This window comes from Pan paniscus, chromosome 8 (assembly GCF_029289425.2).
Source record: "Pan paniscus chromosome 8, NHGRI_mPanPan1-v2.0_pri, whole genome shotgun sequence".
Classification (NCBI taxonomy): domain Eukaryota; kingdom Metazoa; phylum Chordata; class Mammalia; order Primates; family Hominidae; genus Pan; species Pan paniscus.
This window is the reverse complement of record NC_073257.2, coordinates 85,664,616-85,688,118: the sequence shown is the minus strand read 5'-3', so window position 1 is coordinate 85,688,118 and position 23,503 is coordinate 85,664,616. Positions and strand designations below refer to the sequence as shown.

Here is a 23,503-nt window from a genome sequence, read left to right as displayed (position 1 = left end):
TGGGCAACACAGTAAGATCCCCATCTCTACAAAGACTGAGAAAATTAGCTGGGTGTGGTGGTGCGGGTCAGTAGTCCAGCTACTTGGGAGGCTGAAGCAGGAGGATCAACTGAGACTGGGAGGTTGAGGCTGCGGCGAGCTGTGGTCATGCTACTGCGCTCCAGCCTGAGCAACAGAACAAGACCCTGTCTCAAAAAAAAGAGGAGTGATATGACATAGAATAAAGAAGTGATCAGATAGAATTAATTGGGAAGTAGATGAAGGAAAATGCCAATTAGGATTCACATATGAAAAAATATAATTTGGCCAGGCGCGGTGGCTCACGCCTGTAATCCCAGCACTTTGGGAGGCTGAGTCGGGTGGATCACCTGAGGTCAGGAGTTCGAGACCAGCCTGACCAACATGGTGAAACCCCATCTCTACTAAAAATACAAAAAAAATTAGCCGGGTATTGTGGCACGTGCCTGTAATCCCAGCTACTCGGGAGGCTGAGGCAGGAGAATTCCTTGAACCCAGGAGATGGAGGTTGCAGTGAGCCGAGATCACGCCACTGCACTCCAGCCTGGGTGACAAGAGTGAAACTCTGTCTCAAAAAAAAAAAAAGAAAAAATATAATTTGAGAGTTCTTTATCTTATTGTAAAACATTTATTAAGCACCAAATTACATTACTTTTTAAAATTTATTTATTTTTTGAGACAGAGTCTCGCTCTGTTGCCCAGGCTGGAGTGCAGTGGCACAACCTCAGCTCACTGCAACCTCCGTCTCCCAGGTTCAAGCGATTCTCGTGCTTCAGCCTCCCAAGTAGCTGGGATTACAGGCATGTGCCACCACACCTGACTAATTTTTGTATATTTTGTAGAGACGGGGTTTCACCATGTTGCCCAGGCTGGTCTCAAACTCTGAGCTCAAGCAATCCACCTGCCTCAGCTTCCCAAAGTGCTGGGATTACAGGTGTGAGCCACCACGCCCGGCCACCAAATTAGTTTTTCAAAAAATGCTAAAAAAAAAAAAATGCTTTATTGATATGTAATTTACATGCCATACATTTCACCTATTTAAAGTGTACAACACAATGGGTTTTATTATATCAGAGTTCTCCATCCATCACCACAATCAGTTTTAAAGTGTTTTCATTTGAGGTGGGAGAATCGTTTGAACCCAGGAGGCAGAGGTTGCAGTGAGCTGAGATTGCGCCGCTGCACTTCAGCCTGGGCAACAGAGGGAGACCCTGTCTCAAAAAAAAAAAAAAAAAAAAAAGTGTTGTCATCAGAAACTTTGTACCCGTTGGCACACTCTTTATCTCCTCCTTTTCTTCCCCCAACCCCAGGCAACCACTGATCTATTTTCTTTCTCTAGAGATTTGCCTGTTCTGGACATTTCATATAAATGGAATCATACAGTATGTGGTCTTTTGTAACCAGATTAATTTTGACATAATCGTAGTTCCTAAAGTGTTATATAAACACTGCTCTTGACCTATATTCTGAATTTCATTGTACTTTGAACTTGGGCAGACATCATCTTATAGATATCTAAAAAATAAAAAATTAACTTTTGTTATGGGAAATTTCAAATATATTCAAAAGTAAAGAATAAGAGTAGGCCGGGCACAGTGACTCACACCTGTAATCCCAGCACTTTGGGAGGCCAAAGTGGATGGATCACCTGAGGTCAGGAGTTTGAGACCAGCCTGGCCAACATGGTGAAACCCAGTCTCTACCGAAAATACAAAAAATTAGCTGGGCATGGTGGTGGTGGACGCCAGTAAACCTAGCTACTCAGGAGGCTGAGGCAGGAGAATCACCTGAACCCAGGAGACGGAGGTTGCAGTGAGCTGCCCATTGCACTACAGCCTGGGCAACAAGAGCAAAACTGCCATCTCAAAAAAAAAAAAAAAGAATAAATGTTATAATAACCCTCCAGGTACTTATAACCAGCTTCCATAGTGATTATCTTGCACAGTTATCAACATATGGCCAGTTTTTGTTTTATTTTATTTTATTTATTTATTTTTTAGACGAGGTCTCGTTCTGTCTCCCAGGCTGGAGTGCAGTGGTGCAATCTCGGCTCACTGCAACCTCCGCCTCCCGGGTTCAAGCGATTCTCCTGCCTCAGCCTCCCAAGTAGCTGGGACTACAGGCACGTGCCACCACGCCAGGCTAATTTTTGTATTTTTAGTAGAGACGGGGTTTCACCATATTATCCAGGATGGTCTCCATCTCCTGACCACGTGATCTGCCTGCCTTGGCCTCCCAAAGTGCTGGGATTACAGGCGTGAGCCACCACACATATGGCCAGTTTTGATTTAGCTATACCTCCCCCACTTTCCTTTCCCCTCTACATTATTTTATTTTATTTTTTGAGACAAGGTCTTGCTTTGTTGCCCAGACTAGAATGCAGTGGTGCCATCAGGGCCACTGCTGAGGTCCTCCCACTGCAGCTTCCTGAGTAGCTGGGACCACAGGCACACACCACCACATCCGGCTAATTTTTGTGTGTGGTTTGGAGCGACAGGGTTTTGCCATGTTGCCCAGGTTGGTCTCTACCTCGTGAGCTCAAGTAGTCTACCCGCCTCAACCACCCAAAGTGCTAGGATTACAGGCATGAGCTACAATGCCCAGCCTCCTCTAGATTATTTTAAAACAAATCTCTGAATCTCTGACATTGTATTATTTCATTCATAAATAATTTGGCATGTATCTCTCAGAAATAAAGATTTTTTTTTTTTTTTTTTTTAATGAGACGGAGTCTCGCTCTGTCACCCAGGCTGGAATGCAATGGCGCGATCTCAACTCACTGCAGCCTCTGCCTCCCAGGTTAATGCGATTCTCCTGCCTCAGCCTCCTGAGTAGCTGGGATTACAGGCACGCGCCACCACGCCTGGCTAATTTTTGTATTTTTTTTTTTTTAGTAGAGACAGGGTTTCACTATGTTGGCCAGGCTGGTCTTGAACTCCTGACCTCAGGTGATCCACCTGCGTTGGCCTCCCAAAGTGCTGGGATTACAGGCATGAGCCACTGCACCTGGCCAGATTCTTTTTTAAAAGACAAACCTATAATATTATTATACCTAAAAAATTAACAATAATCTCTTAATATAATACCTAGCCAATATTCCAGTTTTCTCAGTGGTCCCATAAATGTCTTTATACAGTTGTTTTATTTCAAGTCAGGATTCAAACAAGACACACATATTGCATTTTGATGATAAGGCTCTTAAGTCTTTTTTTTTTTTTTTTTTTTTTGCCAGTATGATACCCTATGTTTTTTCCCCTTCCATTTATTTGTTGAAGAAATTTGGTCATTGTCTTTTAACATTTCACACATTGTAGATTTTGCTGATTATAGTCTAAGTCCTTAAGAAAAAAAAAAAAAAAAACATGTTCTGGCCGGGTGCACTGGCTCACCACACCTGTAATCCCAGCACTTTGGGAGGCCAAGGTGGGCAGATCACGAGGTCAGGAATTCAAGACCAGCCTGGCCAACATGGTGAAACCCCGTCTCCACTAAAAATATAAAAATTAGTCGGGCATGGTGGCATGCACCTGTAGTCCCAGCTACTCAGGAGGCTGAGGCAGGAGAATCGCTTGAACCTGGGAGGTGGAGGTTGTGGTGAGCTGAGATCACACCACTACACTCCAGCCTGGGCAACAGAGGGAGACTCTGTCTCAAAAAAAAAAAAAAAAACATGTTCTTCTAGCCCACATTTTTCCTGTAACTTAGTACTTAGAGCTAGAGGCTCAATTAAAATCAGATACAAATTTTAAAAATAAGAATATTTAATAGGAAGTTCTTTGTATTTCTTACATCATATCAGCGAATACATAATGTCTGGTAGTCTTTCTATTGATGAGAGAGTAGACATCATCTTAACCCTATCTTCTATTGAATCTAGAAATTCCCTTACAAATGGCCACCTCTACCTCTGCTTAAATTCTTTTTTTTTTTTTTTTTTCTGATGGATTCTCACTCTATCGCCCAGTCTGGAGTGCAGTGGTACAATATCAGCTCATTGCAACCTCTGCCTCCCATGTTTAAGTGATTCTCCTGCCTCAGCCTCCCGAGTAGCTGGGACTACAGGCGCACACCACTGCACCCAGCTAATTTCTGTATTTTTAATAGAGACAGGGTTTCGCCATGTTGGCCAGGGTGGTCTTGAACTCCTGACCTCAGGTTATCCACCCGCCTCGCCTCCCAAAGTGTTGGGATTACAGGCGTGAGCCATCGCACCCTGCCTTCTTTTAAAGGAATCAGATTCTACTCCCTTCAGGAGGTTCCAGTGGCTACCTTCTTGTCCAGGAGTCACATTTGGCTTGATTAGAGGAACACCCAATTCTAAACATTACTCTGTAAATCTTTTTTCTTTTTTTTGAGACAAAGTCTTACTCTGTCACCCAGGCTGGAGTACAGTGGCACAATCACGGCTCACTGCAGCTTCCACCTTCCAGGTTCAAGTGACCCTCCTGCCTCAGCCTTCCGAGTGCAGGTGTGCACCACCATACCTGGCTAATTTTTTTAATGCTTTTTTTCTCTTTTTTTAGAGATGGGGTCTCACTATGTTGCCTAGGCTGGTCTTGAATTCCTAGGCTCAAGTGATCCTACTGCCTCAGTCTCCCAAAGTGCTAGGATTACAGGCATGAGCTACCACGGCCAGCCATAGCTGTAATTTTTTTTTTTTTTTTTTTTTTTTGCGATGGAGTCTCTGTTGCCCAGGTTGGAGTGCAGTGGCGCGATGTTGACTCACTGCAGCCTCTGCCTCCCAGGTTCAAGCGATTCTCCTGCCTCAGCCTCCTGAGTAGCTGGGATTACAGGCGCCCGCCACCACGCCTGGCTAATTTTTGTATTTTTAGTAGAGATGGGGTTTTCACCATGTTGGTCAGGCTGGTCTCGAACTCCTGACCTCGTGATCCGCCTGCCTTGGCCTCCCAAAGTGCTGGGACTACAGGCGTAAGCCACCGCACCCAGCCTTAGCTGTAATCCTTAAACCTGGCTACCTATAGTCATCTGAGGAGTGGCTCAGAAAACCCCAAAAAACACATAAATACAGAAATAATTTTATAGAAATAAGAACATAACACACATGCTGTTTTTATTATAGACAATTTTCCTGTCTCTTCTCTCACAGCCAGTCCCTACTTCCCCAGGTAATTATCTAGTGTGCATACACTGTATTTTCTGTTTATACAATCCTATGTAGACCTACATATACATAAACAAATGCTTGTCTATCATTTTACAGATTTTTTTCCTTTTAATGCAACAATGTTTCATTAAAATTCCTTCAAATCATCTAGTTTAACTCAGTTCAATCTTTTTAAGTGGCTGGACAATATTTGGTATTAAACCATAATGTATTTATTCTTCTATAGGTGGGCATTACTTTATTTCTAGTTCTTGGCTACTATAAATTATGTCAGTAGAAAATATTCTCATATATATGTTGTTATGAACTGGTATTTTTTTCTTCTTCTTCTCAGGATTAGAATCGTTGGGCAACAGGATAAATATATTTTTTATTTTATTGGAGATTACCAGGTTGTTTTTTAGGAAGACTGTAACATTTCACATTTCCCCCAATAATGTTCAAGGATATTTTCTTAGACTTTTTGGGAACCTTTCAAAAATGAAAATTCCCAGGCACCAACCACAAACCTTCTGATTCAGGTCTGTGGTAACATCCAGGAAGCTATATTTTTAAAAGTTCCCAGATGAATCTGAGGTGGTATTGAAAGCACTGCATTTAAGTACCCAGGAATACTGAAAATAACTGGTCTTACAATACTTACATGAATAATATCAGCTTCAGCCAGATATATATATATATATTAGAATCAAATCATCAAATCAAGACATGAATTGGCCATGGACATATGTATCAAATGTAGGTCAGGGGCATATACAGTTTTGGAATGGAAAACTTAATTAGTTGGATTGGGGATAGCCCCTTGGGAGTCACCAATCCAGTTTAGAGCAACTGAACAATCTAGAAAGATTTTGAAGAGAGGTAAGCATTTAGTGGTTGTTTAGAAATTCAAATGATTTGAGAGAAGCTAAGGGGAAAAGAGCATTACATATGTAAAACATTCCTGAGGAGCTCCTGCTCTCAGAGTAAAAGAGGTCACCAGGTGAGATGGTAAGAGTACTGTACTGAAAATCAAGAGGATTTAATTTTAATCCTGGTTAAACTACTAAACTCTCAGACCCTGGAACTCATTTTCCTGTTATATAAAATGAGGAGGTTTGATAGATGATTATTATGATCATTTCTATTCTGAACTACACTGGAGATAATTTCCTTTGTCACCACAGATACTTTAGAAAATCACTGTGTTAGAAAACAAAACTCACTGTGTTAGATACTTTCCTCTGTCTATAAGTCTTGAGCCTAAGTCTGACAGAAGCTGATTATGTTTACAAAAATGAAATGAAGCAAGATGGGGACATTCAGTAAACTATCTATATTCTAAAATTCTTGTTTCTTTTTTTTTTTTTGAGACGGAGTCTCGCTCTGTCACCCAGGCTGGAGTGCAGTGGCGCGATCTCTGTTCACTGCAAGCTCCGCCTCCCGGGTTCACGCCATTCTCCTGCCTCAGCCTCCCGAGTAGCTGGGACTACAGGTGCCTGCCACCACGCCCGGCTAATTTTTTGTATTTTTAGTAGAGACAGGGTTTTACCGTGTTAGCCAGGGTGGATCTCCTGACCTCGTGATCTGCCCGTGTTGGCCTCCCAAAGTGCTGGGATTACAGGTGTGAGCCACCATGCCCAGCCCCTCTTGCTTCTAAATTCCAGGAGCATGTTCCTCCGTTGAATTCAAGGATGCATATTTATTATTAAATGAAACAACAGCTCCTGAGTTTGTGCTGCTAGGCTTAGAGGTAGGCCCTAGGGGAAGAGATGGCCTCAACTTGTATTTGTGTTTTCCTCTTCAGGCTCTGCAGATGGCATGGGGAGGAGGTTGCACTCAGCCCATGATCCTGGTCTCTCAAAGACTTCAACAGCAGAAATGGAGCATGGTCTCCATGAAGCCAGAACAGTGCGTACTTCTCAGGTAGCAGCCTCAGGTGCTAAGGTGCTGGGCCTGGGGTGGTGTGTTGGGGAAGGAATTATGGAGAGATGTGACAGGGATGATGATAAGGCAGAGGCATGGTGATATGGGGCTATCAGAAGAAAATAAGGTCTATGATTGGGCTTCTTTTGAATTAGAGGAGATTGTTACATGGCCACTATTTTACCAATACATCTAATTCAGGTGTCTATTACTACTGAGTCTTCCCCTACTCTTTCCCATACCCTGAGGATACTGTCTGTGGGAAAACCATAAGTCTGGTATTATGTGTCTGCCTGTATGTGTCTGTGTGTTTGAAGGCTACACCTTGCCGAGGCCTCAGCAGGGAGTGTGGGGAGGATGAGCAGTACAGTGCAGAGAATTTACGTCGCATCTCACGCAGTCTCAGTGGCACCGTTGTCTCAGAGAGGGAGGAAGCTCCGGTTTCTTCCCACAGTTTTGTAAGTAGAATCAGGGTCCATCTATTCAGAGCACCCTCCTCCTTGCTAAGCAAAAATACAGTGCAGGTGAAGAAGCAGGGAGAAAGTGAAGGTTGTAATGTAAGGAAAGGCCCTGTGTACTCAGCAAAAATAAGGACACGCAGTCATTATTTTATTTACAAACATTCAGCTGGCGCCCAGAGGAATGTCCATTCCATGTAGCAGTTCTGAAAGGCCGTGCGTGTTCTAGGGTTTCCTGGGGTGAGAAGAGTCATAAAGCCTTGAGAGGAATCTGAGAAGCAAAGGCTGCTGATTGGGTCAGAACCCACTGCACTAATCAAAGGAAGAAGGAAAGAAATGGGATGGAGTATTGGTTTGCTTTTTCCTCTCACCCCCAGTATGTGATTGAATAGAATTCAGTGTGTTTTCAATCTAAAGTGATGCATGTGTATCAGCAAGAAAAGGAAAAAAGCCTTCTTGAGAATTTTCATATGGTACTAGTGCAGTAATGTGTAAGTAGAAGAGGCAGGAAAGCCCAAGCCATTAGAGATCAACAAACTTAAATAATATCAGTGGCTAGGTTTGTAGGTAATCATACCTTTGGAGAATTTCACTTTCTTGCCCAAGTTGAGTGTTCATCACAGTAGAGGTCAGGGTACAAAGTACCAGTGCATTGAAGGTTGTCCACTAGGTCAGTTCAGGAAAAATGTAAAAACAGGTTTTAAATACATGGTACAAAAATAAAAAGGTATAAAAGCATATATGGTGAAAACCAAGTCTGTCTTCTACCAGCCCTTCAGATTCAGTTTCCCTCCTAAGAGGTACTCATTTTTCCAATTTTTAAAAATCAGCCGAGGCCAGGCGTGGTGGCTCATGCCTGTAATCCCAGCACTTTGGGAGGCCAAGGATGGTGGATCACCTGAGGTCAGGAGTTCGAGACCAGCCTGGCCAACATGGCGAAAATATAAAAATTAGCCAGGCATGGTGGGGGGTGCTTGTAGTCCTAGCTACTCGGGAGGCTGAGGCAGGAGAATCGCTTGAATCCGGGTGGCAGAGGTTGCAGTGAGCCGAGATTGAGCCACTGCACTCCAGCCTGGGTAACAGAGCAAGACTCTGTCTCAAAAACAAAACAAAACAAACAAAAAAACCCAGCCGAATTTATAGTAAGTTTCATTCAATTTATCGTTCATAAATTCCTAAACAATTCTGATCAGGCTGCCATTCTTTTTTGGAAAAGGTGGACTCTCCTGCCTAGCATTTGTTCTCATGTACTTTCAATTCATTTAATGGCAAATTGTTATTTTCCTAGGAGAGTTGGCTTCCTTTCTTCTGACTTCTGTATCATTCATTGATTCATTCTTTTAAATAAATGCTTATTGATTCTGTACAAGATTCCTAGCACAAAAATAAACAAATAAATAAGTGCTTATTGAGTGTGTTCTAGGTATTGTGCTAGGTGCTGGAGCTACAATGGTGAGTTAGATATAGTCCCTGCTTTTATGGAGCTTACAGTCTACAGTGAGGGACGGATAAATAAACAAACAGTTATAATGTGTTAGGGATTTGATCCTATGGGAACATAATAGAAGGGATATTTAAATCAGGCTTGAGGTATCATGGAAGGCTTCCTGGAAGAAGCAAAAAGAATATAGCAGGTAAAAGGGACCTGAGCAAATATTAACTGAATTAAAAGAAGCTTATTTAGTATGGCAGGATTAGAAAGTCTGGCAAGGGGAGATGATGGAGAGTGTTGACAAGAGAGGATACAAAGAATATTATGGACCACAGACAGCCCTGTATGTCACAGTAAGTAGTTTGGAAGGATAGAGATAAGTCGATGTATTTGAGACCCAGTTAGGAAGTAAACATCAGTGGGTGTTGGTGCCTGCCTGGATGTTGGGAGTGGGGATAAAGGATGATACTCAAGTTTTATGGGTAGATAATGATATATTTGAGGGAAGATATGCATTCAGTTTTACATATATTAAGCTTGAGTGGAGGTATCTGGCAGGCTTTTGGAATGAGATATATAAGCTGCAAATTGAAATCTGGGAATCATAGCCATTGAAAAAGAGGAAAAGACTTGCAGAAAGAGAAGAGGAGCCAGGACATATCCCTAAAGAGCATCAGATTTAAGGTGGTTCTTCTGAAGAACCCTAAAAGGAGACTGAGAAAAAAAGATTAGAGAGACTGAAGGGAAACCAAGGATGTGTGGTACCATAGTCACTAAGGGGAGAGTGTTTCAAGAAGAAAGGAATAGCCGGGCGCGGTGGCTCACGCCTGTAATCCCAGCACTTTGGGAGGCTGAGGCGGGCAGATCACAAGGTCAGGAGATCGAGACCATCCTGGCTAACACAGTGAAATGCCGTCTCTACTAAAAATACAAAAAAATTAGCTGGGCGCGGTGGCGGGTGCCTGTAGTCCCAGCTACTTGGGAAGCTGAGGCAGGAGAATGGCGTGAACCCAGGAGGCAGAGCTTGCAGTGAGTGAGCCGAGATTGCGCCACTGCACTCCAGCCTGGGTGACAGAGCGAGACTCCGTCTCAAAAAAAAAAAAGAAGAAAGGAATAATTAGCTGTGTCACATGCTGAGAGGACTGGCACCTGGTCCTTAGGCAGTATGATAAATGCTTACTTTGTGCCATTTTGTAGTAGGTGCTGTGAGCATACACTGATGAAACAACACAAATTCTGCCCTTGAGTAGCTTGCAGTCTCGTAAAGGAAATTAGACATACTGGCATATAGATTATTTTATTTAATGTATTATTACTAAGTGCCCACATTGTTCTAGGCACTGTTCAAGGTGCTGCGGATACAGAAGTAAAAAGAAATAGGGGAGAAGACAATAAACAAATAAATGACATAATGCCAGACAATGATAAGTATGATAAAGAATAATAAAATAAGGCAAGAGAATAAGGAGTAAAGAGGTAATAGTGGTTTTTTTGAGGGCTATTCCTGATAGTAGGGTAGTGAGGGAAATCAGCTCTAAGGAAGTAACTTTTGATTAGAGACCTCAGTGATATGAAAGTATGAGCCATCAGAAGAATATTCTTGGTAACAGAAACAGGAAGTATAAAAACTCTAGGTAGCAATGAGCTTGGTGTGTTTGAGGAATATTAAAGTTAGAGTGTAAAAGCTCCAGGAATGATAGGAAATAAAGTGAGGAGCAGCAGGGCCATATCACACAGGACCTTGTAGGCCACAGTAAGGAGGAGTGGATGGGAGATAGGAAAAGCAGATTGAAGGCTGTTGCAGTAGTCCAGGTGAATTTAAATATAAAACCCATAGGTAGAAATGATAGTCCTTGGCAAGTAATGGAATTGTGGATGGGAAGTGGGAAATCAAGGTCATTGCCAATGTTTGAATATGGGTGATTTAGGAAAATGAGGTGCCAGGAGGAGGAGTTTGGAAGGATTTTGGTTCAATTTTGGATATGTTAGTGTTTCAGATGTTAAAGGGGAATATTTCTGGGTATTTATCATAAAAGTAGATAACTAATAGGGAGTAGAGCAGGACATAAGCATCAGTAAATACAAACTTGACAGGCAAAAGAGGAAGCTGTGGAATGTGTAGCAGTGACAGGAGAGAAGATGGGGTAGAGTTCTTGATTCTACATTTAAACATATATAGTTTCATTCCCAGTACTTAGAATAAGTGAAGGATTTTTTTTTTTCTCATTCTCTCAGGCTTTCTGAATTTCTCATATTTCGTTTTTATTTTTAAATTTCTATCTCAATCTCTCTAATTCTACTGTTAGCATTAAGGAGTTTGCTAAAGACCTGAATGGTAGGGTTGGGAAGGTGAGGGATATGAGGAAGACTGGTTAAGGGATAAGGATCTGAAGTTTGCAGTTTCTTAGAGGGCTAGCAGGGAGAGCAACTGAGTAAATTGGGTCCTGTTCCAGAACAAGGCATGTAGGCATGTTTGTGCTCTGGTTCCCTCCATTTCCCTTTGCTTGCCTCACTGTGTTTACCCAACTACATCCTGCTTTGTGTTAATCCTCATCTCTATGTTTTTTTGTCTTGTCTCATTATAAGGATTCATCAAACGTGAGGAAGCCTTTGGAAACCGGGCACCGTTGTTCCAGCTCCTCTTCCCTCCCTGTCATCCATGACCCTTCTGTGTTTCTCCTCGGTCCCCAACTCTACCTTCCCCAACCACAGTTCCTGTCCCCAGATGTCCTGATGCCCACCGTGGCAGGGGAGCCCAATAGACTCCCAGGTAACTCCCCCAAATCTAATATTATATGCCAGAATTTGGTACCTTTTCAGGGGCCTCCAAGGGTCAAATCAGTATACCTATGGGGAGGGGGGTATCCCAAGGTGGAGTGGTGTGAAGATATGAATTACTGCTTCAAAGTCATGCATTTATCTAGATAAATATTAAATCATTTGTTGGGCACCATGATTCTTAGACCAAGGGTTTAGACCAGCACCCCTAGAGTCTGTCTGCTTACGAAAATGAACTGCTTCAGTCATGACAGAATAAGCTTTTAACTGACAAAGGGGAGTTAATACCCAGTCTTTGGGACATCCCCAGAACAGAAATGGTCATCTCTCCTTCTATCCTCTGAACTAGTTTTCTCCCCTTCTATCCTCTGAGTCTCAGCTGAGGGATGGTCTAGGAAGATAAGGAATGAGTGGGAGAATTGGAAAGACCCTTTACATGGAGTACCCACACCATGTGTACAGACCCAGACAATTGTGGGGAAGGTGGGCAATATCATTTTGGCTTTCTTTGACCTTCCGAGTGAGATGTTCTCTTTTTTCCCCTCATGCACTGGATGTACAAGCTTGAGGCAGTGGTTCTCAATGGATAAAGGGGATGTACCACCGGTATCTAGTGGGTAGAGGCCAGGGATGTCCTCAACAGCACAGCCATTATTGTCACTTGCTCAGTTGTTGTTGTAAACCCTCAGAGTCAGCTGAACTATTTTAGGCCAAACATACTGTTTTTGCAAAATATTTTTCATTAATAAATCACACAATGCACAGGGCAGTCTCTCCCCAACCCCAACAAAGAATTATCAGCCCAAGATATCAAGAGTGCCAAAGTTGAATAAATGTATAAGAAAAGGCATTCCACATTAGATCTCAGAGATCAAACAAAGGCAGCTTAACTGAAGTGAAGATAACATTTTAAGAAAAGTTGGAGAAAAAAAAAAAAGCAAGGCACAGCGTCTCACACCTGTAATTCCAGCACTTTGGGAGGCCAAGATGGGAGGATGACTTGAGTCCAGCAGTTCGAGACCAGCCTGAGCAACACAGTGAGATCCCGTCTCTATTTTTTTAAAAAAGAAAAGCTGGGTGAGGTTTTGGTATGGTGGCTCTAGGAGTATAGTCATCACAAAGGGAGTATACGTTTGCCATATATTGCTATATATTAGGGAGCCCTTCTTTTGTAGGTGTGTGTATAGTGGATGAGAGATTATAGTGGAGGGAGGTAGAGGTATGGCAACATCCATGAGACTGTTTCATTTGCCCAGGTTGGAGGTATGAGATTTGATTTTGATGTATATTAAGAATTTTAAGAAATGGAATCAAAAGCACAGCTTGGTTCCTTCTTTCCCTTGTGTGTATGCTCTTGGAGGAGTAGGGAATTGGGCTACACAGCTAGGCATGGCTCTCTGGGAAGGAGAATGGTTTTCTGAAGATGCTCAGTCTTTGGGTTTCTTTTCTTTCCCCAGGAACTTCAAGGAGTGTCCAGCAGTTTCTGGCTATGTGTGACAGGGGTGAAACTTCCCAAGGGGCCAAGTACACAGGAAGGACTTTGAACTACCAGAGCCTCCCCCATCGCTCCAGAACAGACAACTCCTGGGCACCCTGGTCAGAGACCAACCAGCATATTGGGACCAGATTCCTGACTACTCCAGGGTGCAATCCTCAGCTAACCTACACTGCCACACTACCAGAAAGAAGCAAGGGCCTTCAGGTTCCTCACACTCAGTCCTGGAGTGATCTTTTCCATTTACCCTCCCACCCTCCCATTGTTCATCCTGTGTACCCACCATCTAGCAGTCTTCATGTACCCCTGAGGTCAGCTTGGAATTCAGATCCTTTTCCAGGGTCCCGAACCCCTGGTCCTCGAAGAGTAGATATGCCCCCAGATGATGACTGGAGGCAAAGCAGTTATGCCTCCCACTCTGGACACAGGAGAACAGTGGGAGAGGGGTTTCTGTTTGTTCTATCAGATGCTCCCAGAAGAGAGCAGATCAGGGCTAGAGTCCTGCAGCACAGTCAATGGTAAAGGTTATTCCTTTCCTTTCCTGGAGCTACACCTTTCTTTGTAAAACTGTACTGTGGGCCGGGCGCGGTGGCTCACACCTGTAATCCCAGCACTTTGGGAGGCTGAGGTGGGTGGATCACGAGGTCAGGAGATTGAGACCATCCCGGCCAACATGGTGAAACCCCGTCTCTACCAAAATACAAAAAATTAGCCAGGCGTGACGGTGCGTGCCTGTAGTCCCAACTACTCGGAAGGCTGAGGCAGGAGAATTGCTTGAACCCGGGAGGCGGAGGTTGCAGTGAGCCGAGATCGCACCACTGCACTCCAGCTTGGCAATAGAGTGAGACTCCATCTCAAAAAACAAAACAAAACAACAAAAAAAAAAACTGTGGCAGCGTTGGTACCCTGCATCACTGCCATGGTTGTGCTATTCTCATCTCAACATAGAATTGGTGGGTTCTCCTAAGGGTGTCAGGAACCTCTAAAAAGATGTGATTCTTTGGGAGGGGATATTTGAAATTCCAACTTCCATTCCCCCTAGCAAAAGGAAGCAGCTGCTGTTTAAGGGTTTTATCTGAGCCACTTTAAAGATGAATCCATGGTATTACTCTGGATACTAGCCATTCCTTAGGATTTTAAGGTCACATTTTATTCCTGGATGCTTTATGTCCCCACCTCCACCTGAGCCCTCATCCTCTGTTCCCTACTATACTCCCAACTTCTACTCTTTGTTTTATCCACCTATCCCTATTACCTGACCCTTTGTCTTCCCTGTCTCCCATCCTTGGGGGGACATGTAGCCCTGTGGTCATGGTTCTGATGACATCATCAGGGCAGCCCCCCTGCCCAGGTATTATGGACTGTCAGCATTCCCTGTGCCCTCCAAACCTTAGGCCTAGAACGCGGAGCTGCCAACATAACATTCACCCTTTTGAACAGATGGAGTCAGGCACACTAACACAGCCTTCTGTCCTCAATAACACAGCCATTATTGCCACTTGCTCAGTCGTCATTGTAAACCCTCAGAGTCAGCTGAACTATTTTAGGCCAAACATACTGTTTTTGTAAAGTATTTTTCATTAATAAATCTATAAGACAGTTCTATTTAATTCCTTGTCATTCTTCCCTTTGTATGCTCTTGCTTTCTTTGTATTGGGGCTGGAAGTCTGGATAAATATATGAAGTGGCTTTTGACTGAGTGGAAGTGAGGAGCCAGAGAGGAGTTGAAGGATATACAATCAAGGTGGGAATCAATGGGTCCTAAAACAGGGTGCCTTTCCTTTCTAGTATTGCTGCTAGGATGTTTCCCATCCCTTTCCTGACAGAGCATTCAGTACTCAGTACATTATACACTTCCTTCCTCCCCTCCTTAGGAAGATTTTCTGGGGATTCAAGCTCTTCTTACAGACTCACTCCTGATCAATGTACTCCAGGTGCCTTCCCTCTATCTTATAAGTTTGTGATGTGCCTCCTGTCCCTTCCTTCCTCTCCTTCCATGGGGGCCTCTCCCTTTCCCTTCCCCTGTGGTGTTATGGCCCTTCCATGCCAGAAAGATCCATTTTCACCTGTGCCTCACTCCCGAGACTCTTCCCTCTAAAAAATAGCTTGTGGGTTCCCTTTTTGGAAAATATCCATTGTTGGGTCTTTCCCTTCCTCTTTTCCTGGGGTCTCAGGATAGAAATTGACACAAAGAAGAGGTAGAAAGGTACTCCTTGAGACCTTCGGACTACTACTTACTTACCACCATGCATTATGAACAGATTCTGAGCACATGTATTATTGAGCAGTAGGATGGGCAGGAATTTGTTGTTGCATCCCACTTGGATCCTGCACCATCAAGATATATAGAGCTTAGTGGATATGCTGGTCCCTGTCCATGATTCAACATATCTCCTGGTGTCGTGGACACACTCATCTAATAATTTTTGATGAACAGTCAGTTCTTGCCCCTCTACCCCCTTTCCCATGAATGTCAGTCACCTTGGTCTCTATAAAGGTTCCATAAGTCACCTGGGCCCAGATTCTGTGCATGTGCAGAAATAAGGAATTAATTTCCAATTCCCTATTTACTCCTCTGCCTTCCAGGAGGAGGTTGTATCCTTTTCAGGTGAATTCTTCAGATTCTTTGCACATCTCTTCGTGTCATCCCCTTTATTCCCCTTACCTGTTTTGACAAACTATGGCGCCTAAATTGCTCTAGCTGCAGTCTTATTCTGTGCTTTCAGACTCTTGACAATTCCAGACTCTAAACACAAAGGCCAGAATTCTCTTTCAAACTCCATTTTGGATGGTCCCTTCTCCACTCTAGAACCTACAATGCTTCCTCTATTCTCTGGTCCCCTACCAACCCTTCAGTATTCAGATCTGGTAGCTAAATCGTTATACATTTCTCTATTAGTAGGAGATCCTGAGGTTTAATCACGTCTTCTCAGTTTACTGGGAATGCCATGAGAGCGGGTGTGTTTCCTCGCAGTCGTTCGATCGCAGCACCTCCTCATTCTTGATTCTGCATGCAAAGAATTTTAACCTGATCCCTTGGCCTCGTCCTGTTTCTCTCCTAGCTTCAGTAATTTTGCCCAAGTCCCTAGAGCCTACCCCGCCCCCACCCCCGCACGCGCAGTGCATGCCGGTCTTAGCCCCTCTGTAGGGAAAGAGGGTCCGCCATGTTCCCCGGCGGCGCCGCCGCTTGGCTCTGGTAGCCGCCGCCCCCGCCCCCAACCCCGCCCGGCCCAGAGCCTAGCCGAGCCCCGGGCCCAGCATGGCCGCCCCGGAGCCGGCCCGGGCTGCACCGCCCCCACCCCCGCCCCCGCCGCCCCCTCCCGGGGCTGACCGCGTCGTCAAAGGTGAGAGGTGGACGAAACCCTGGGGGCCTGGCCTGAGGAGCTAGCTGTGTGTGAGGGCGGGCGGGAGACCGTCCCCTCCGGAGTGGGCCCGGAAGGGCGGGCGAGTGACTGGCTGCCTCCCTTGGGGAGTGGCCCCTGGGCGGGCCCCTGCTGGGCAGGGCTGAGTCGGTGGCAGTGGTTCCACGGTCTCCCGGTTGCTTTCAGGCCGGGGCGGAGGTTTTGCTTCCGTGGCTTCCTAGCCCAAGGGGTGAGGCTGTTAGCTGCAGTGAGCCCGTTTTCTCTTCACTCGGCCTGTCAAAGCGGCGCAGGGGCAGCGATTAGCTTCCTGCCCCGCGACAGCTGCACTTCTGGCTTGCCGGGGCGAACCGAGGGGCTCGGAGACCTTCAGCCACGCGAGGCCCGCCAGTGAGCAGTCAGAAATCACCTCGGCTTTGGCCCACGCCTGCTCCCCGGTGACAGTCGTCCGCCCTATCCGCGTCTAGCTAGCGACAACCGCAGGGGTTCACTTTTGGCCGTCAGGTGCCACCCGGAGCAGAAATTAGGGGAACCTTGTGGGATTGGACCACGGTGAAGGGTCGGGGCAGGAATTGGGAGGCCAGCCTTTATAGTGCAGAAAGGGAGAAAAAGCAGCATAAACGAAAAAGAAAAAAATTCTTGTGGATAGCAAGTATTTACTTAGAAAACCATCAACACTTTGGTCAAAAGGAGTTACCCCTCCCTTACAAACACACACCCACACATTCATCCTAGACGAAAAAGTTAAATGTTTCTCAGCCAGGGCAGAATTTATGGATGTTTACCCACAACAGGTCAGCAGATTAATTTAAAATAGAGAAATTGAGGGCTAATTGAGAGTTGCTTAAGATTCCAAGCTTCCTGGGAGAGCCTACCAACCTCAAACACTGCTGTGGAGGTGAAAAACAATTGAAATGATTCTCTTTACCATGTAGCTTGATTGATAAATTGAAATCGTAGAATGAACTTTTCCTTATTTGTATTGTATTTATTTTTAAAATATAGGTACTTTTGTTTTCATTCAGCTTCTCAAATACACTGGCACAGTATTTAAACACCGTTAGCCTACTTTTTGAAATCTGACTCATATGTTTCCATTAAAATATTTAAAAACAAGGAAACCTTTTTTCCTTTTTTTTTTTAATTAAAAATTTTCAACCTGAGCCTTCTTCGGTTCTTAAAAGAATAATACTAATTTGGCCCGGCGTGGTGGCTCACATCTGTAATCCCAGCACTTTCGGATGCTGAGGCAGGCGGATCGCTTGAACTCAGGAGTTGGAGACCAGCCTGGGCAACATGGCGAAACCTTGTCTCTACCAAAAATACAAAAAATAAAAATTAGCCGGGCATGGTGGCGCGCCCCTGTAGTCCCAGCGGATCGGGAGGCTGAGGCACGAGAATCACTGGAGCCCGAGAGGCAGAAGTTGCAGTGAGCCGAGATTTGCGCCAGTGTGCTCCAACCTGGACGACAGAGCCAGACCCTGTCTCCAAAAACAAAAACAAAAACAAAAACAAAACACTGATTTGCACCTAGGCTTAAGTTAGTAGTATATCCAGTTGGGCCAGGCATTGGAATGAGCTGAATAACGAGTTTATGGAATCCTTAATACAGAGAAATCTTAAAAAAAAAATAGTAATGCAGACATTCATTCTATCAAGAAATCCTGGAGTTTTGTGGGGGTGGGAACGGGACATTGGCTACCTCTTCATTTTCTGACTGTATTTCTGTGTTGTGTGTTCATTTCCCTGGGCACTTTTCACCAGACTGTTAGATGGGGTAACCAATCACATTCCTGAACAATGAGTTTATGCTATCCTTACGTTTGTGAATCTTCTTATTCCTTGTCATATATATGGTAATGTTTTTTCTGTACTGCTTTAATGCAGTGAAAATAAGATTCCAAACATAAGGCAGATTCCTTAGGGGTGAGTTGTGAGTCCAAGGCAGTCATATTTGCAGGTTATTGGTGTGGAATAAAAGCCATTTGATTTAGATAAATAGGAAAGGAGCTTGTTAATATAGAAAATTATAGTTAAATAAAGCTCATGGTTATCATATTTCTTGTGCTTCATTGTGCCCTCTTCATAGAGACAACTTTCATTTCTTTATGGAATTTGTTAACCAGTTGGAATTCCTGTATGGATTATATGTTTTAAAATGGTGTGTAACAGACTAATTTGCACTGCTCATGGAGTCTCCTGCATTTACTGGGAAATTCACCTTTCTTACAGATCCAGAAATTCACTTTTAAATTTCATCTTCAGGATTCTTCCTTGTCTTTTATTCAGTAATTATACTATAATGTGATACCTGATGTTAGAGAATACTGGTTGCCTGATGATAAATGATGTGAGTTCAGCTTAAGTTTAACTTGTTAAAATCCAAATTTCTTTTAAGTCCACAATGTGGTGGTAGTTTTGTATCGATACATTTTCATAGTAGTGATATTATGGAGACTGTCTGTTGGCATTGAATGCAAGTAGTCTTTTTCTCCCTGGAATTTTTTTTTTTTTTTTTTTTTTTTTGAGACAGAGTTTCACTCTTGTTGCCCAAGTGGAGTGCAATGGCGCGATCTCTACTCACTGCAACCTCTGCCTCCTGGGTTCAAGCGATTCTCCTGCCTCAGCCTCCCGAGTAGCTGGGATTACAGGTGCGCGCCACCATGCCCGGCTAATTTTTTGTATTTTTTAGCAGAGACGGGGTTTCACCATGTTGGCCAGGCTGGTCTCAAACTCCTGACCTCATGATCCTCCCACCGTGGCCTCCCAAAGTGTTGGGATTACAGGAGTGAGCCACCGCGCCCGGCCTGCCTCCCTGGAACTTCTTAGTGTCAAAATTTTATACTCTATGCTTGTAGTCATAAGGCCTACATTTTATGGTCATGTAGGTTTTTAAGGGTGTATAGGTCTTTCTGTGTTTAAGATCAGATACCTGAAATTCACTTTTTGTGAAGTTTGGGAGCTTGGAATACTGTAGGTGATTCATGTGTAAATGTGATGAGCTTGTCACTAAAATTATTAGTGGTAATTCCATGTCATTGATTATGGGTCATTAGGTTTTTGGTTGATTAAATTCAGTTCTGAGCCTACTGCAGCTGCTGGCTCAAGTCAAATTCTTCCCCTGTTTGAAAGTTGATCTAACCCACCTGATTAAGCAAGATGGTATATACCCTTTTAATTATATTCTATTAAGCATTCTTTAGCTATGTAGGAAATAAGAAAGTGGAAAAAAATTAGGAAAAATATCTAACCGTATCTGCATGTGTGCTTTCTTACCACATCAGCAAAGCTGGTATAGGTAATTGAAGCACAAAATCCTGAATTTATATATATTGCTTTCCCTCCTCCCCACAAAGTTTACTTGACCTGAATTGCCCAGATACCTCCTTTTTTCCCCAGATACTTAAAAAATGTACGTTTTGCTTTGTATACCAGGTTCTAGATTTGTAAAGCTGGATTGTCCCTTGAGATTATCAAGACTGTTAGTATTAATAAAAAATTCACCTTTTTACTTAGAGAGCATTGTCAGTATTGGGCATATGTTCATTTTAGCACCTACAATGTGAGTCATTTTCTTAACATTATTTTATTTCATGGGTTATAGTAACCTCAAATTATCAGACTTTCAGATTGAACCAAAATGCTGAATTTATGTGTTTTAATTTTTTTAAGCTAAAGTATTTCTGATTGACAACGTTAGAATTCATTTGGATTCTGTTGCCAGTTGCCCTGCTTATAAATCTGAAGTCATTTGGCTAAAGTGTTTTCTAGTAGCTTTCCTTTAGGAGGATTACTTATTATTTGTTTGTTTATTTATTTATTTATTTATTTATTTTTGAGAGGGAGTTTCGCTCTTCTTGCCTAGACTGGAGTGCAATGGCGCAATCTCGGCTCACTGCAACCTCCACCTCCCGGGTTCAAACGATTCTCCTGCCTCAACCTCCCAAGTAGCTGGGATTACAGGCATGCGCCACCACGCCCGGCTAATTTTGTATTTTCAGTAGAGACGAGATTTCTCCATGTTGGTCAGGCTGATCTCGATCTCCTGACCTCAGGTGATCCACCCACCCCGGCCTCCCAAAATGTTGGGATTATAGGCATGAGCCACCGTGCCTAGCCAGATTACTTATTTTCAGATAACCCATATAGCCTTGGTGTGACATAGCTACTTCAGTGTTTCTTGCTAGTTCTATTTCATTATATTTTAAAGCAGCTTGAATTTTAATTTTTGTTTACAAAGTCTATTTTGTGGACTTATCTGTGTAAAAAGAACTAGAAATTATTTTTCTTTTACTTTCCACTCTCATTACTGTTAACCATATTAAAATAAATCTTCAGGCCAGGCACAGCAGTGGTTCATGCCTGTAATCCCAGCACTTTGGGAGGCCGAGGCGGGGGGATCACTTGAGGTAAGGAGTTTGAGACTAGCCTGGCCAATATGGTGAAACCCCATCTCTACTAAAAATACAAAAATTTGGCTGGGCACAGTGGCTCACGCCTGTAATCCCAGCACTTTGGGAGGCTGAGGCAGGCGGATCACAAGATCAGGAGTTCGAGACCAGCCTGACCAACATGGTGAAACCCCGTCTCTACTAAAAATACAAAAATTAGCCTGGTGTGGTGGTGCACGCCTGTAATCCCAGCTACTCGGCAGGCTGAGGCAGGAGAATCGCTTGAACCTGCGAGGCGGAGATTGCAGTGAGCCGAGTTCATGCCACTGCACTCCAGCCTGGGCAACAGAGCAAGACTGTCTCAAAAAAAAAAAAAAAAACAATAAAAACAAAAATTAGCAGGGTGTGGTGGCACGCACCTGTAATCCTAACTACTTGGGAGGCTGAGGCGGGAGAATCACTTGAACCTGAGAAGTGGAGGCTGCAGTGAGCCGAGATTGTGCCACTGCACCCTGCCTGGGTGACAGAGCGATATTCCGTCTCAAATAAATAAAAATAAATAAATAAAATAAATCTTCAGTACCATGTGTCCTAGTGAAAGCAAAGGAACAGAAAGAGAGAAAGAAAAAGAGAGTGTGAGGGGTTGGGGTGAGAGGGAGAGGGAGAGGGAACACTATGGTAACAAGTTACCTTAAAAGGAAAATGCCAAGTTGGAAATACAGCTTAGTAGTGAGGCAAAAGCTTCAGGTTCCAGAGCTATTGAATGAATTGGCAAGAGTTGTAAGGAAAAGTTTGGTAAAAGGACCTTGATTTATTAAACAAAGCGTGCCAATCATATGACCTCATTTCACCATAAAAAATGTTTTTTATACACAGAGATGAAATAAGCTGAAGCTAATTGGGCATCGTCTGTGTATGGTATGTAAAATTTATTTTGAAACATCACAGTCGTGAAATAGCAAATATTTATTAAATGTCTGCTGTATCACAAAACTGTAGGAGAACAACAAAAGTACAAAATATAAAATACAGACTTGGTTCATGAATAAATATTCATGAAAAATTAACAATATATGTCATAAGGACAGGTATAGTTAATAATTGCCAGGTAAGTTGCTGAGCCAGCAAGTTGTCAGTTCAAAGGAGGTAGTGATGACTCTGGACTGGAATGGTCTAGGAAGGGCTTGTGTAGAAGCAAAGGGGCCTTGAAGGATGGTTAGGATTAAAATAGAGGATTGGGACCATTTATTTGTGCAGTGTTTATTGAGTACCAGCTTTGTACCAGGCATTGTGCTAGGCATTGATGATACAGAAGTGAATAGGATATTAAGTAAGATAGATTCTCTTGTAGTGCCGGCATTCTAGTGGGGGAGACACTATTATAAATAAATAATGTAATGAATTTGGTACAAAGCGCTACTGGAGCTGTAAAGAAGGGATTGGCTATCTTACTTTGAGGGAAAGCGTCACTGAGAGGATAATGTTTCGAGGTAGTCCTTGAAGGATGAGTAGAATTTCACCAGAAAGTGGGGCTAGAGTAGGTATAACAGAAGCAGAAAGGCATGGAGTTTGAAAAAAGCATGAAATGTATGGCAAAAGTATGTGAAGTGCTTGGCAAGGAGTGACAGGAATGAAGTTAGAAAAGATCTTTTGTATTACAAGTTGAGGAGCTAAAACTTAAACTGTTAAGCAGTATAGCAGTATATAGTACCTGGATGATTAAAAGCACAAGCTCTGGAGTCAGACTGCCTGGGTTTGAATCCTAGCTCTACCACTTAATAACCTTCTTGCCATGGACAAGATACTTAACATCTCCAAGCCTTAATTTTCTTATCTGTAAAGTAGAGCTAATAAAATCTTATTGTAGGGTTTTTGGAGAATTAATAGAGACCGTGCATATAAAGTAGGTACCACAGTTCCTGGCCTGGCACATGGTAAGTACTCAACCAATGGTAACCATCACCATTATTATTATTATTATTATTGAAGGTTTTAAAGTAGAATAGTGACCCAGTATCTTGTTTTTTGATGGCTAATTCTGGCCATATTGTGTGCAACAAATTATTGGAGGGCGAGAAGCTTAAAGCAGGTTGTCTAGTTAGAAGATTAATGGAGTAGTCCAAGTGAGGGATGACCAAGGCATGAAAAACTAGATATGACGCAAATTCCTACTAATATTAGAAGGTAAGTATATTGGATGAGTGATTGAGTATGGAAGTGAAATAGGTGAGCAACAGTTTTTTAGGAAACAATAATCAGAATAATTTTGCTTTAGGGCTAGATTTAATTGGGCAATTGTAGTTAGATGCAAAGATTGGAATGATATGTAAAAGACTGAGAATGGTTAAATTGAGAAGAACCTTGAAAATAAGATCCAAGGTTTTCTTTTTCTTTATTCTTTAGTCATTAAGAAACTACCCCAAGTTTTTGAGTAGGTTAATTTACTACTTGTTCAGTCAAAGAGGAAGAAGAGATTTTTCTAGTAAATGATAAGAACTTGAACTAGTATTGCAACAGTGGAGATTTAAGAAAATTGAATTTG

The 23,503-nt window shown here is 43.1% G+C and overlaps 2 protein-coding genes and 1 long non-coding RNA gene across 41 annotated transcripts in view; 2 read left to right on the top strand and 1 right to left on the bottom strand.

Moving 5' to 3' along the window:
- USP54 (ubiquitin specific peptidase 54) overlaps positions 1–14,821 on the top strand; it is a 130,443-nt gene extending 115,622 nt beyond the window's left edge. For 28 of the 38 annotated variants that reach the window (XM_055092959.3, XM_008969020.5, XM_055092967.3 and 25 more), the window contains 4 exons: positions 6,930–7,048; positions 7,366–7,506; positions 11,525–11,708; positions 13,174–14,821. In XM_055092959.3, the coding sequence (XP_054948934.1) occupies positions 6,930–7,048; positions 7,366–7,506; positions 11,525–11,708; positions 13,174–13,733 (1,004 nt within the window). In that variant the 3' untranslated portion in view covers positions 13,734–14,821. The remainder of the gene's footprint in view (positions 1–6,929; positions 7,049–7,365; positions 7,507–11,524; positions 11,709–13,173) is intronic. The other 10 variants (XM_055092965.3, XM_008969029.4, XM_055092971.2 and 7 more) reach the window with 4 other exon arrangements.
- On the bottom strand, positions 1,308–22,154 carry LOC134731135 (uncharacterized). Its single transcript, XR_010113257.1, has 3 exons — positions 16,543–22,154; positions 12,675–12,767; positions 1,308–8,172 (listed from the first exon to the last, which is right to left on the bottom strand). It is a non-coding gene; the product is annotated as an uncharacterized LOC134731135 (long non-coding RNA).
- Positions 16,335–23,503, top strand: part of PPP3CB (protein phosphatase 3 catalytic subunit beta) — a 59,180-nt gene continuing 52,011 nt past the window's right edge. For both annotated transcript variants that reach the window (XM_008969014.4, XM_008969012.4), the window contains exon 1: positions 16,335–16,555. In XM_008969014.4, coding sequence (XP_008967262.2) covers positions 16,471–16,555 — 85 coding nt within the window. In that variant the 5' untranslated portion in view covers positions 16,335–16,470. The remainder of the gene's footprint in view (positions 16,556–23,503) is intronic.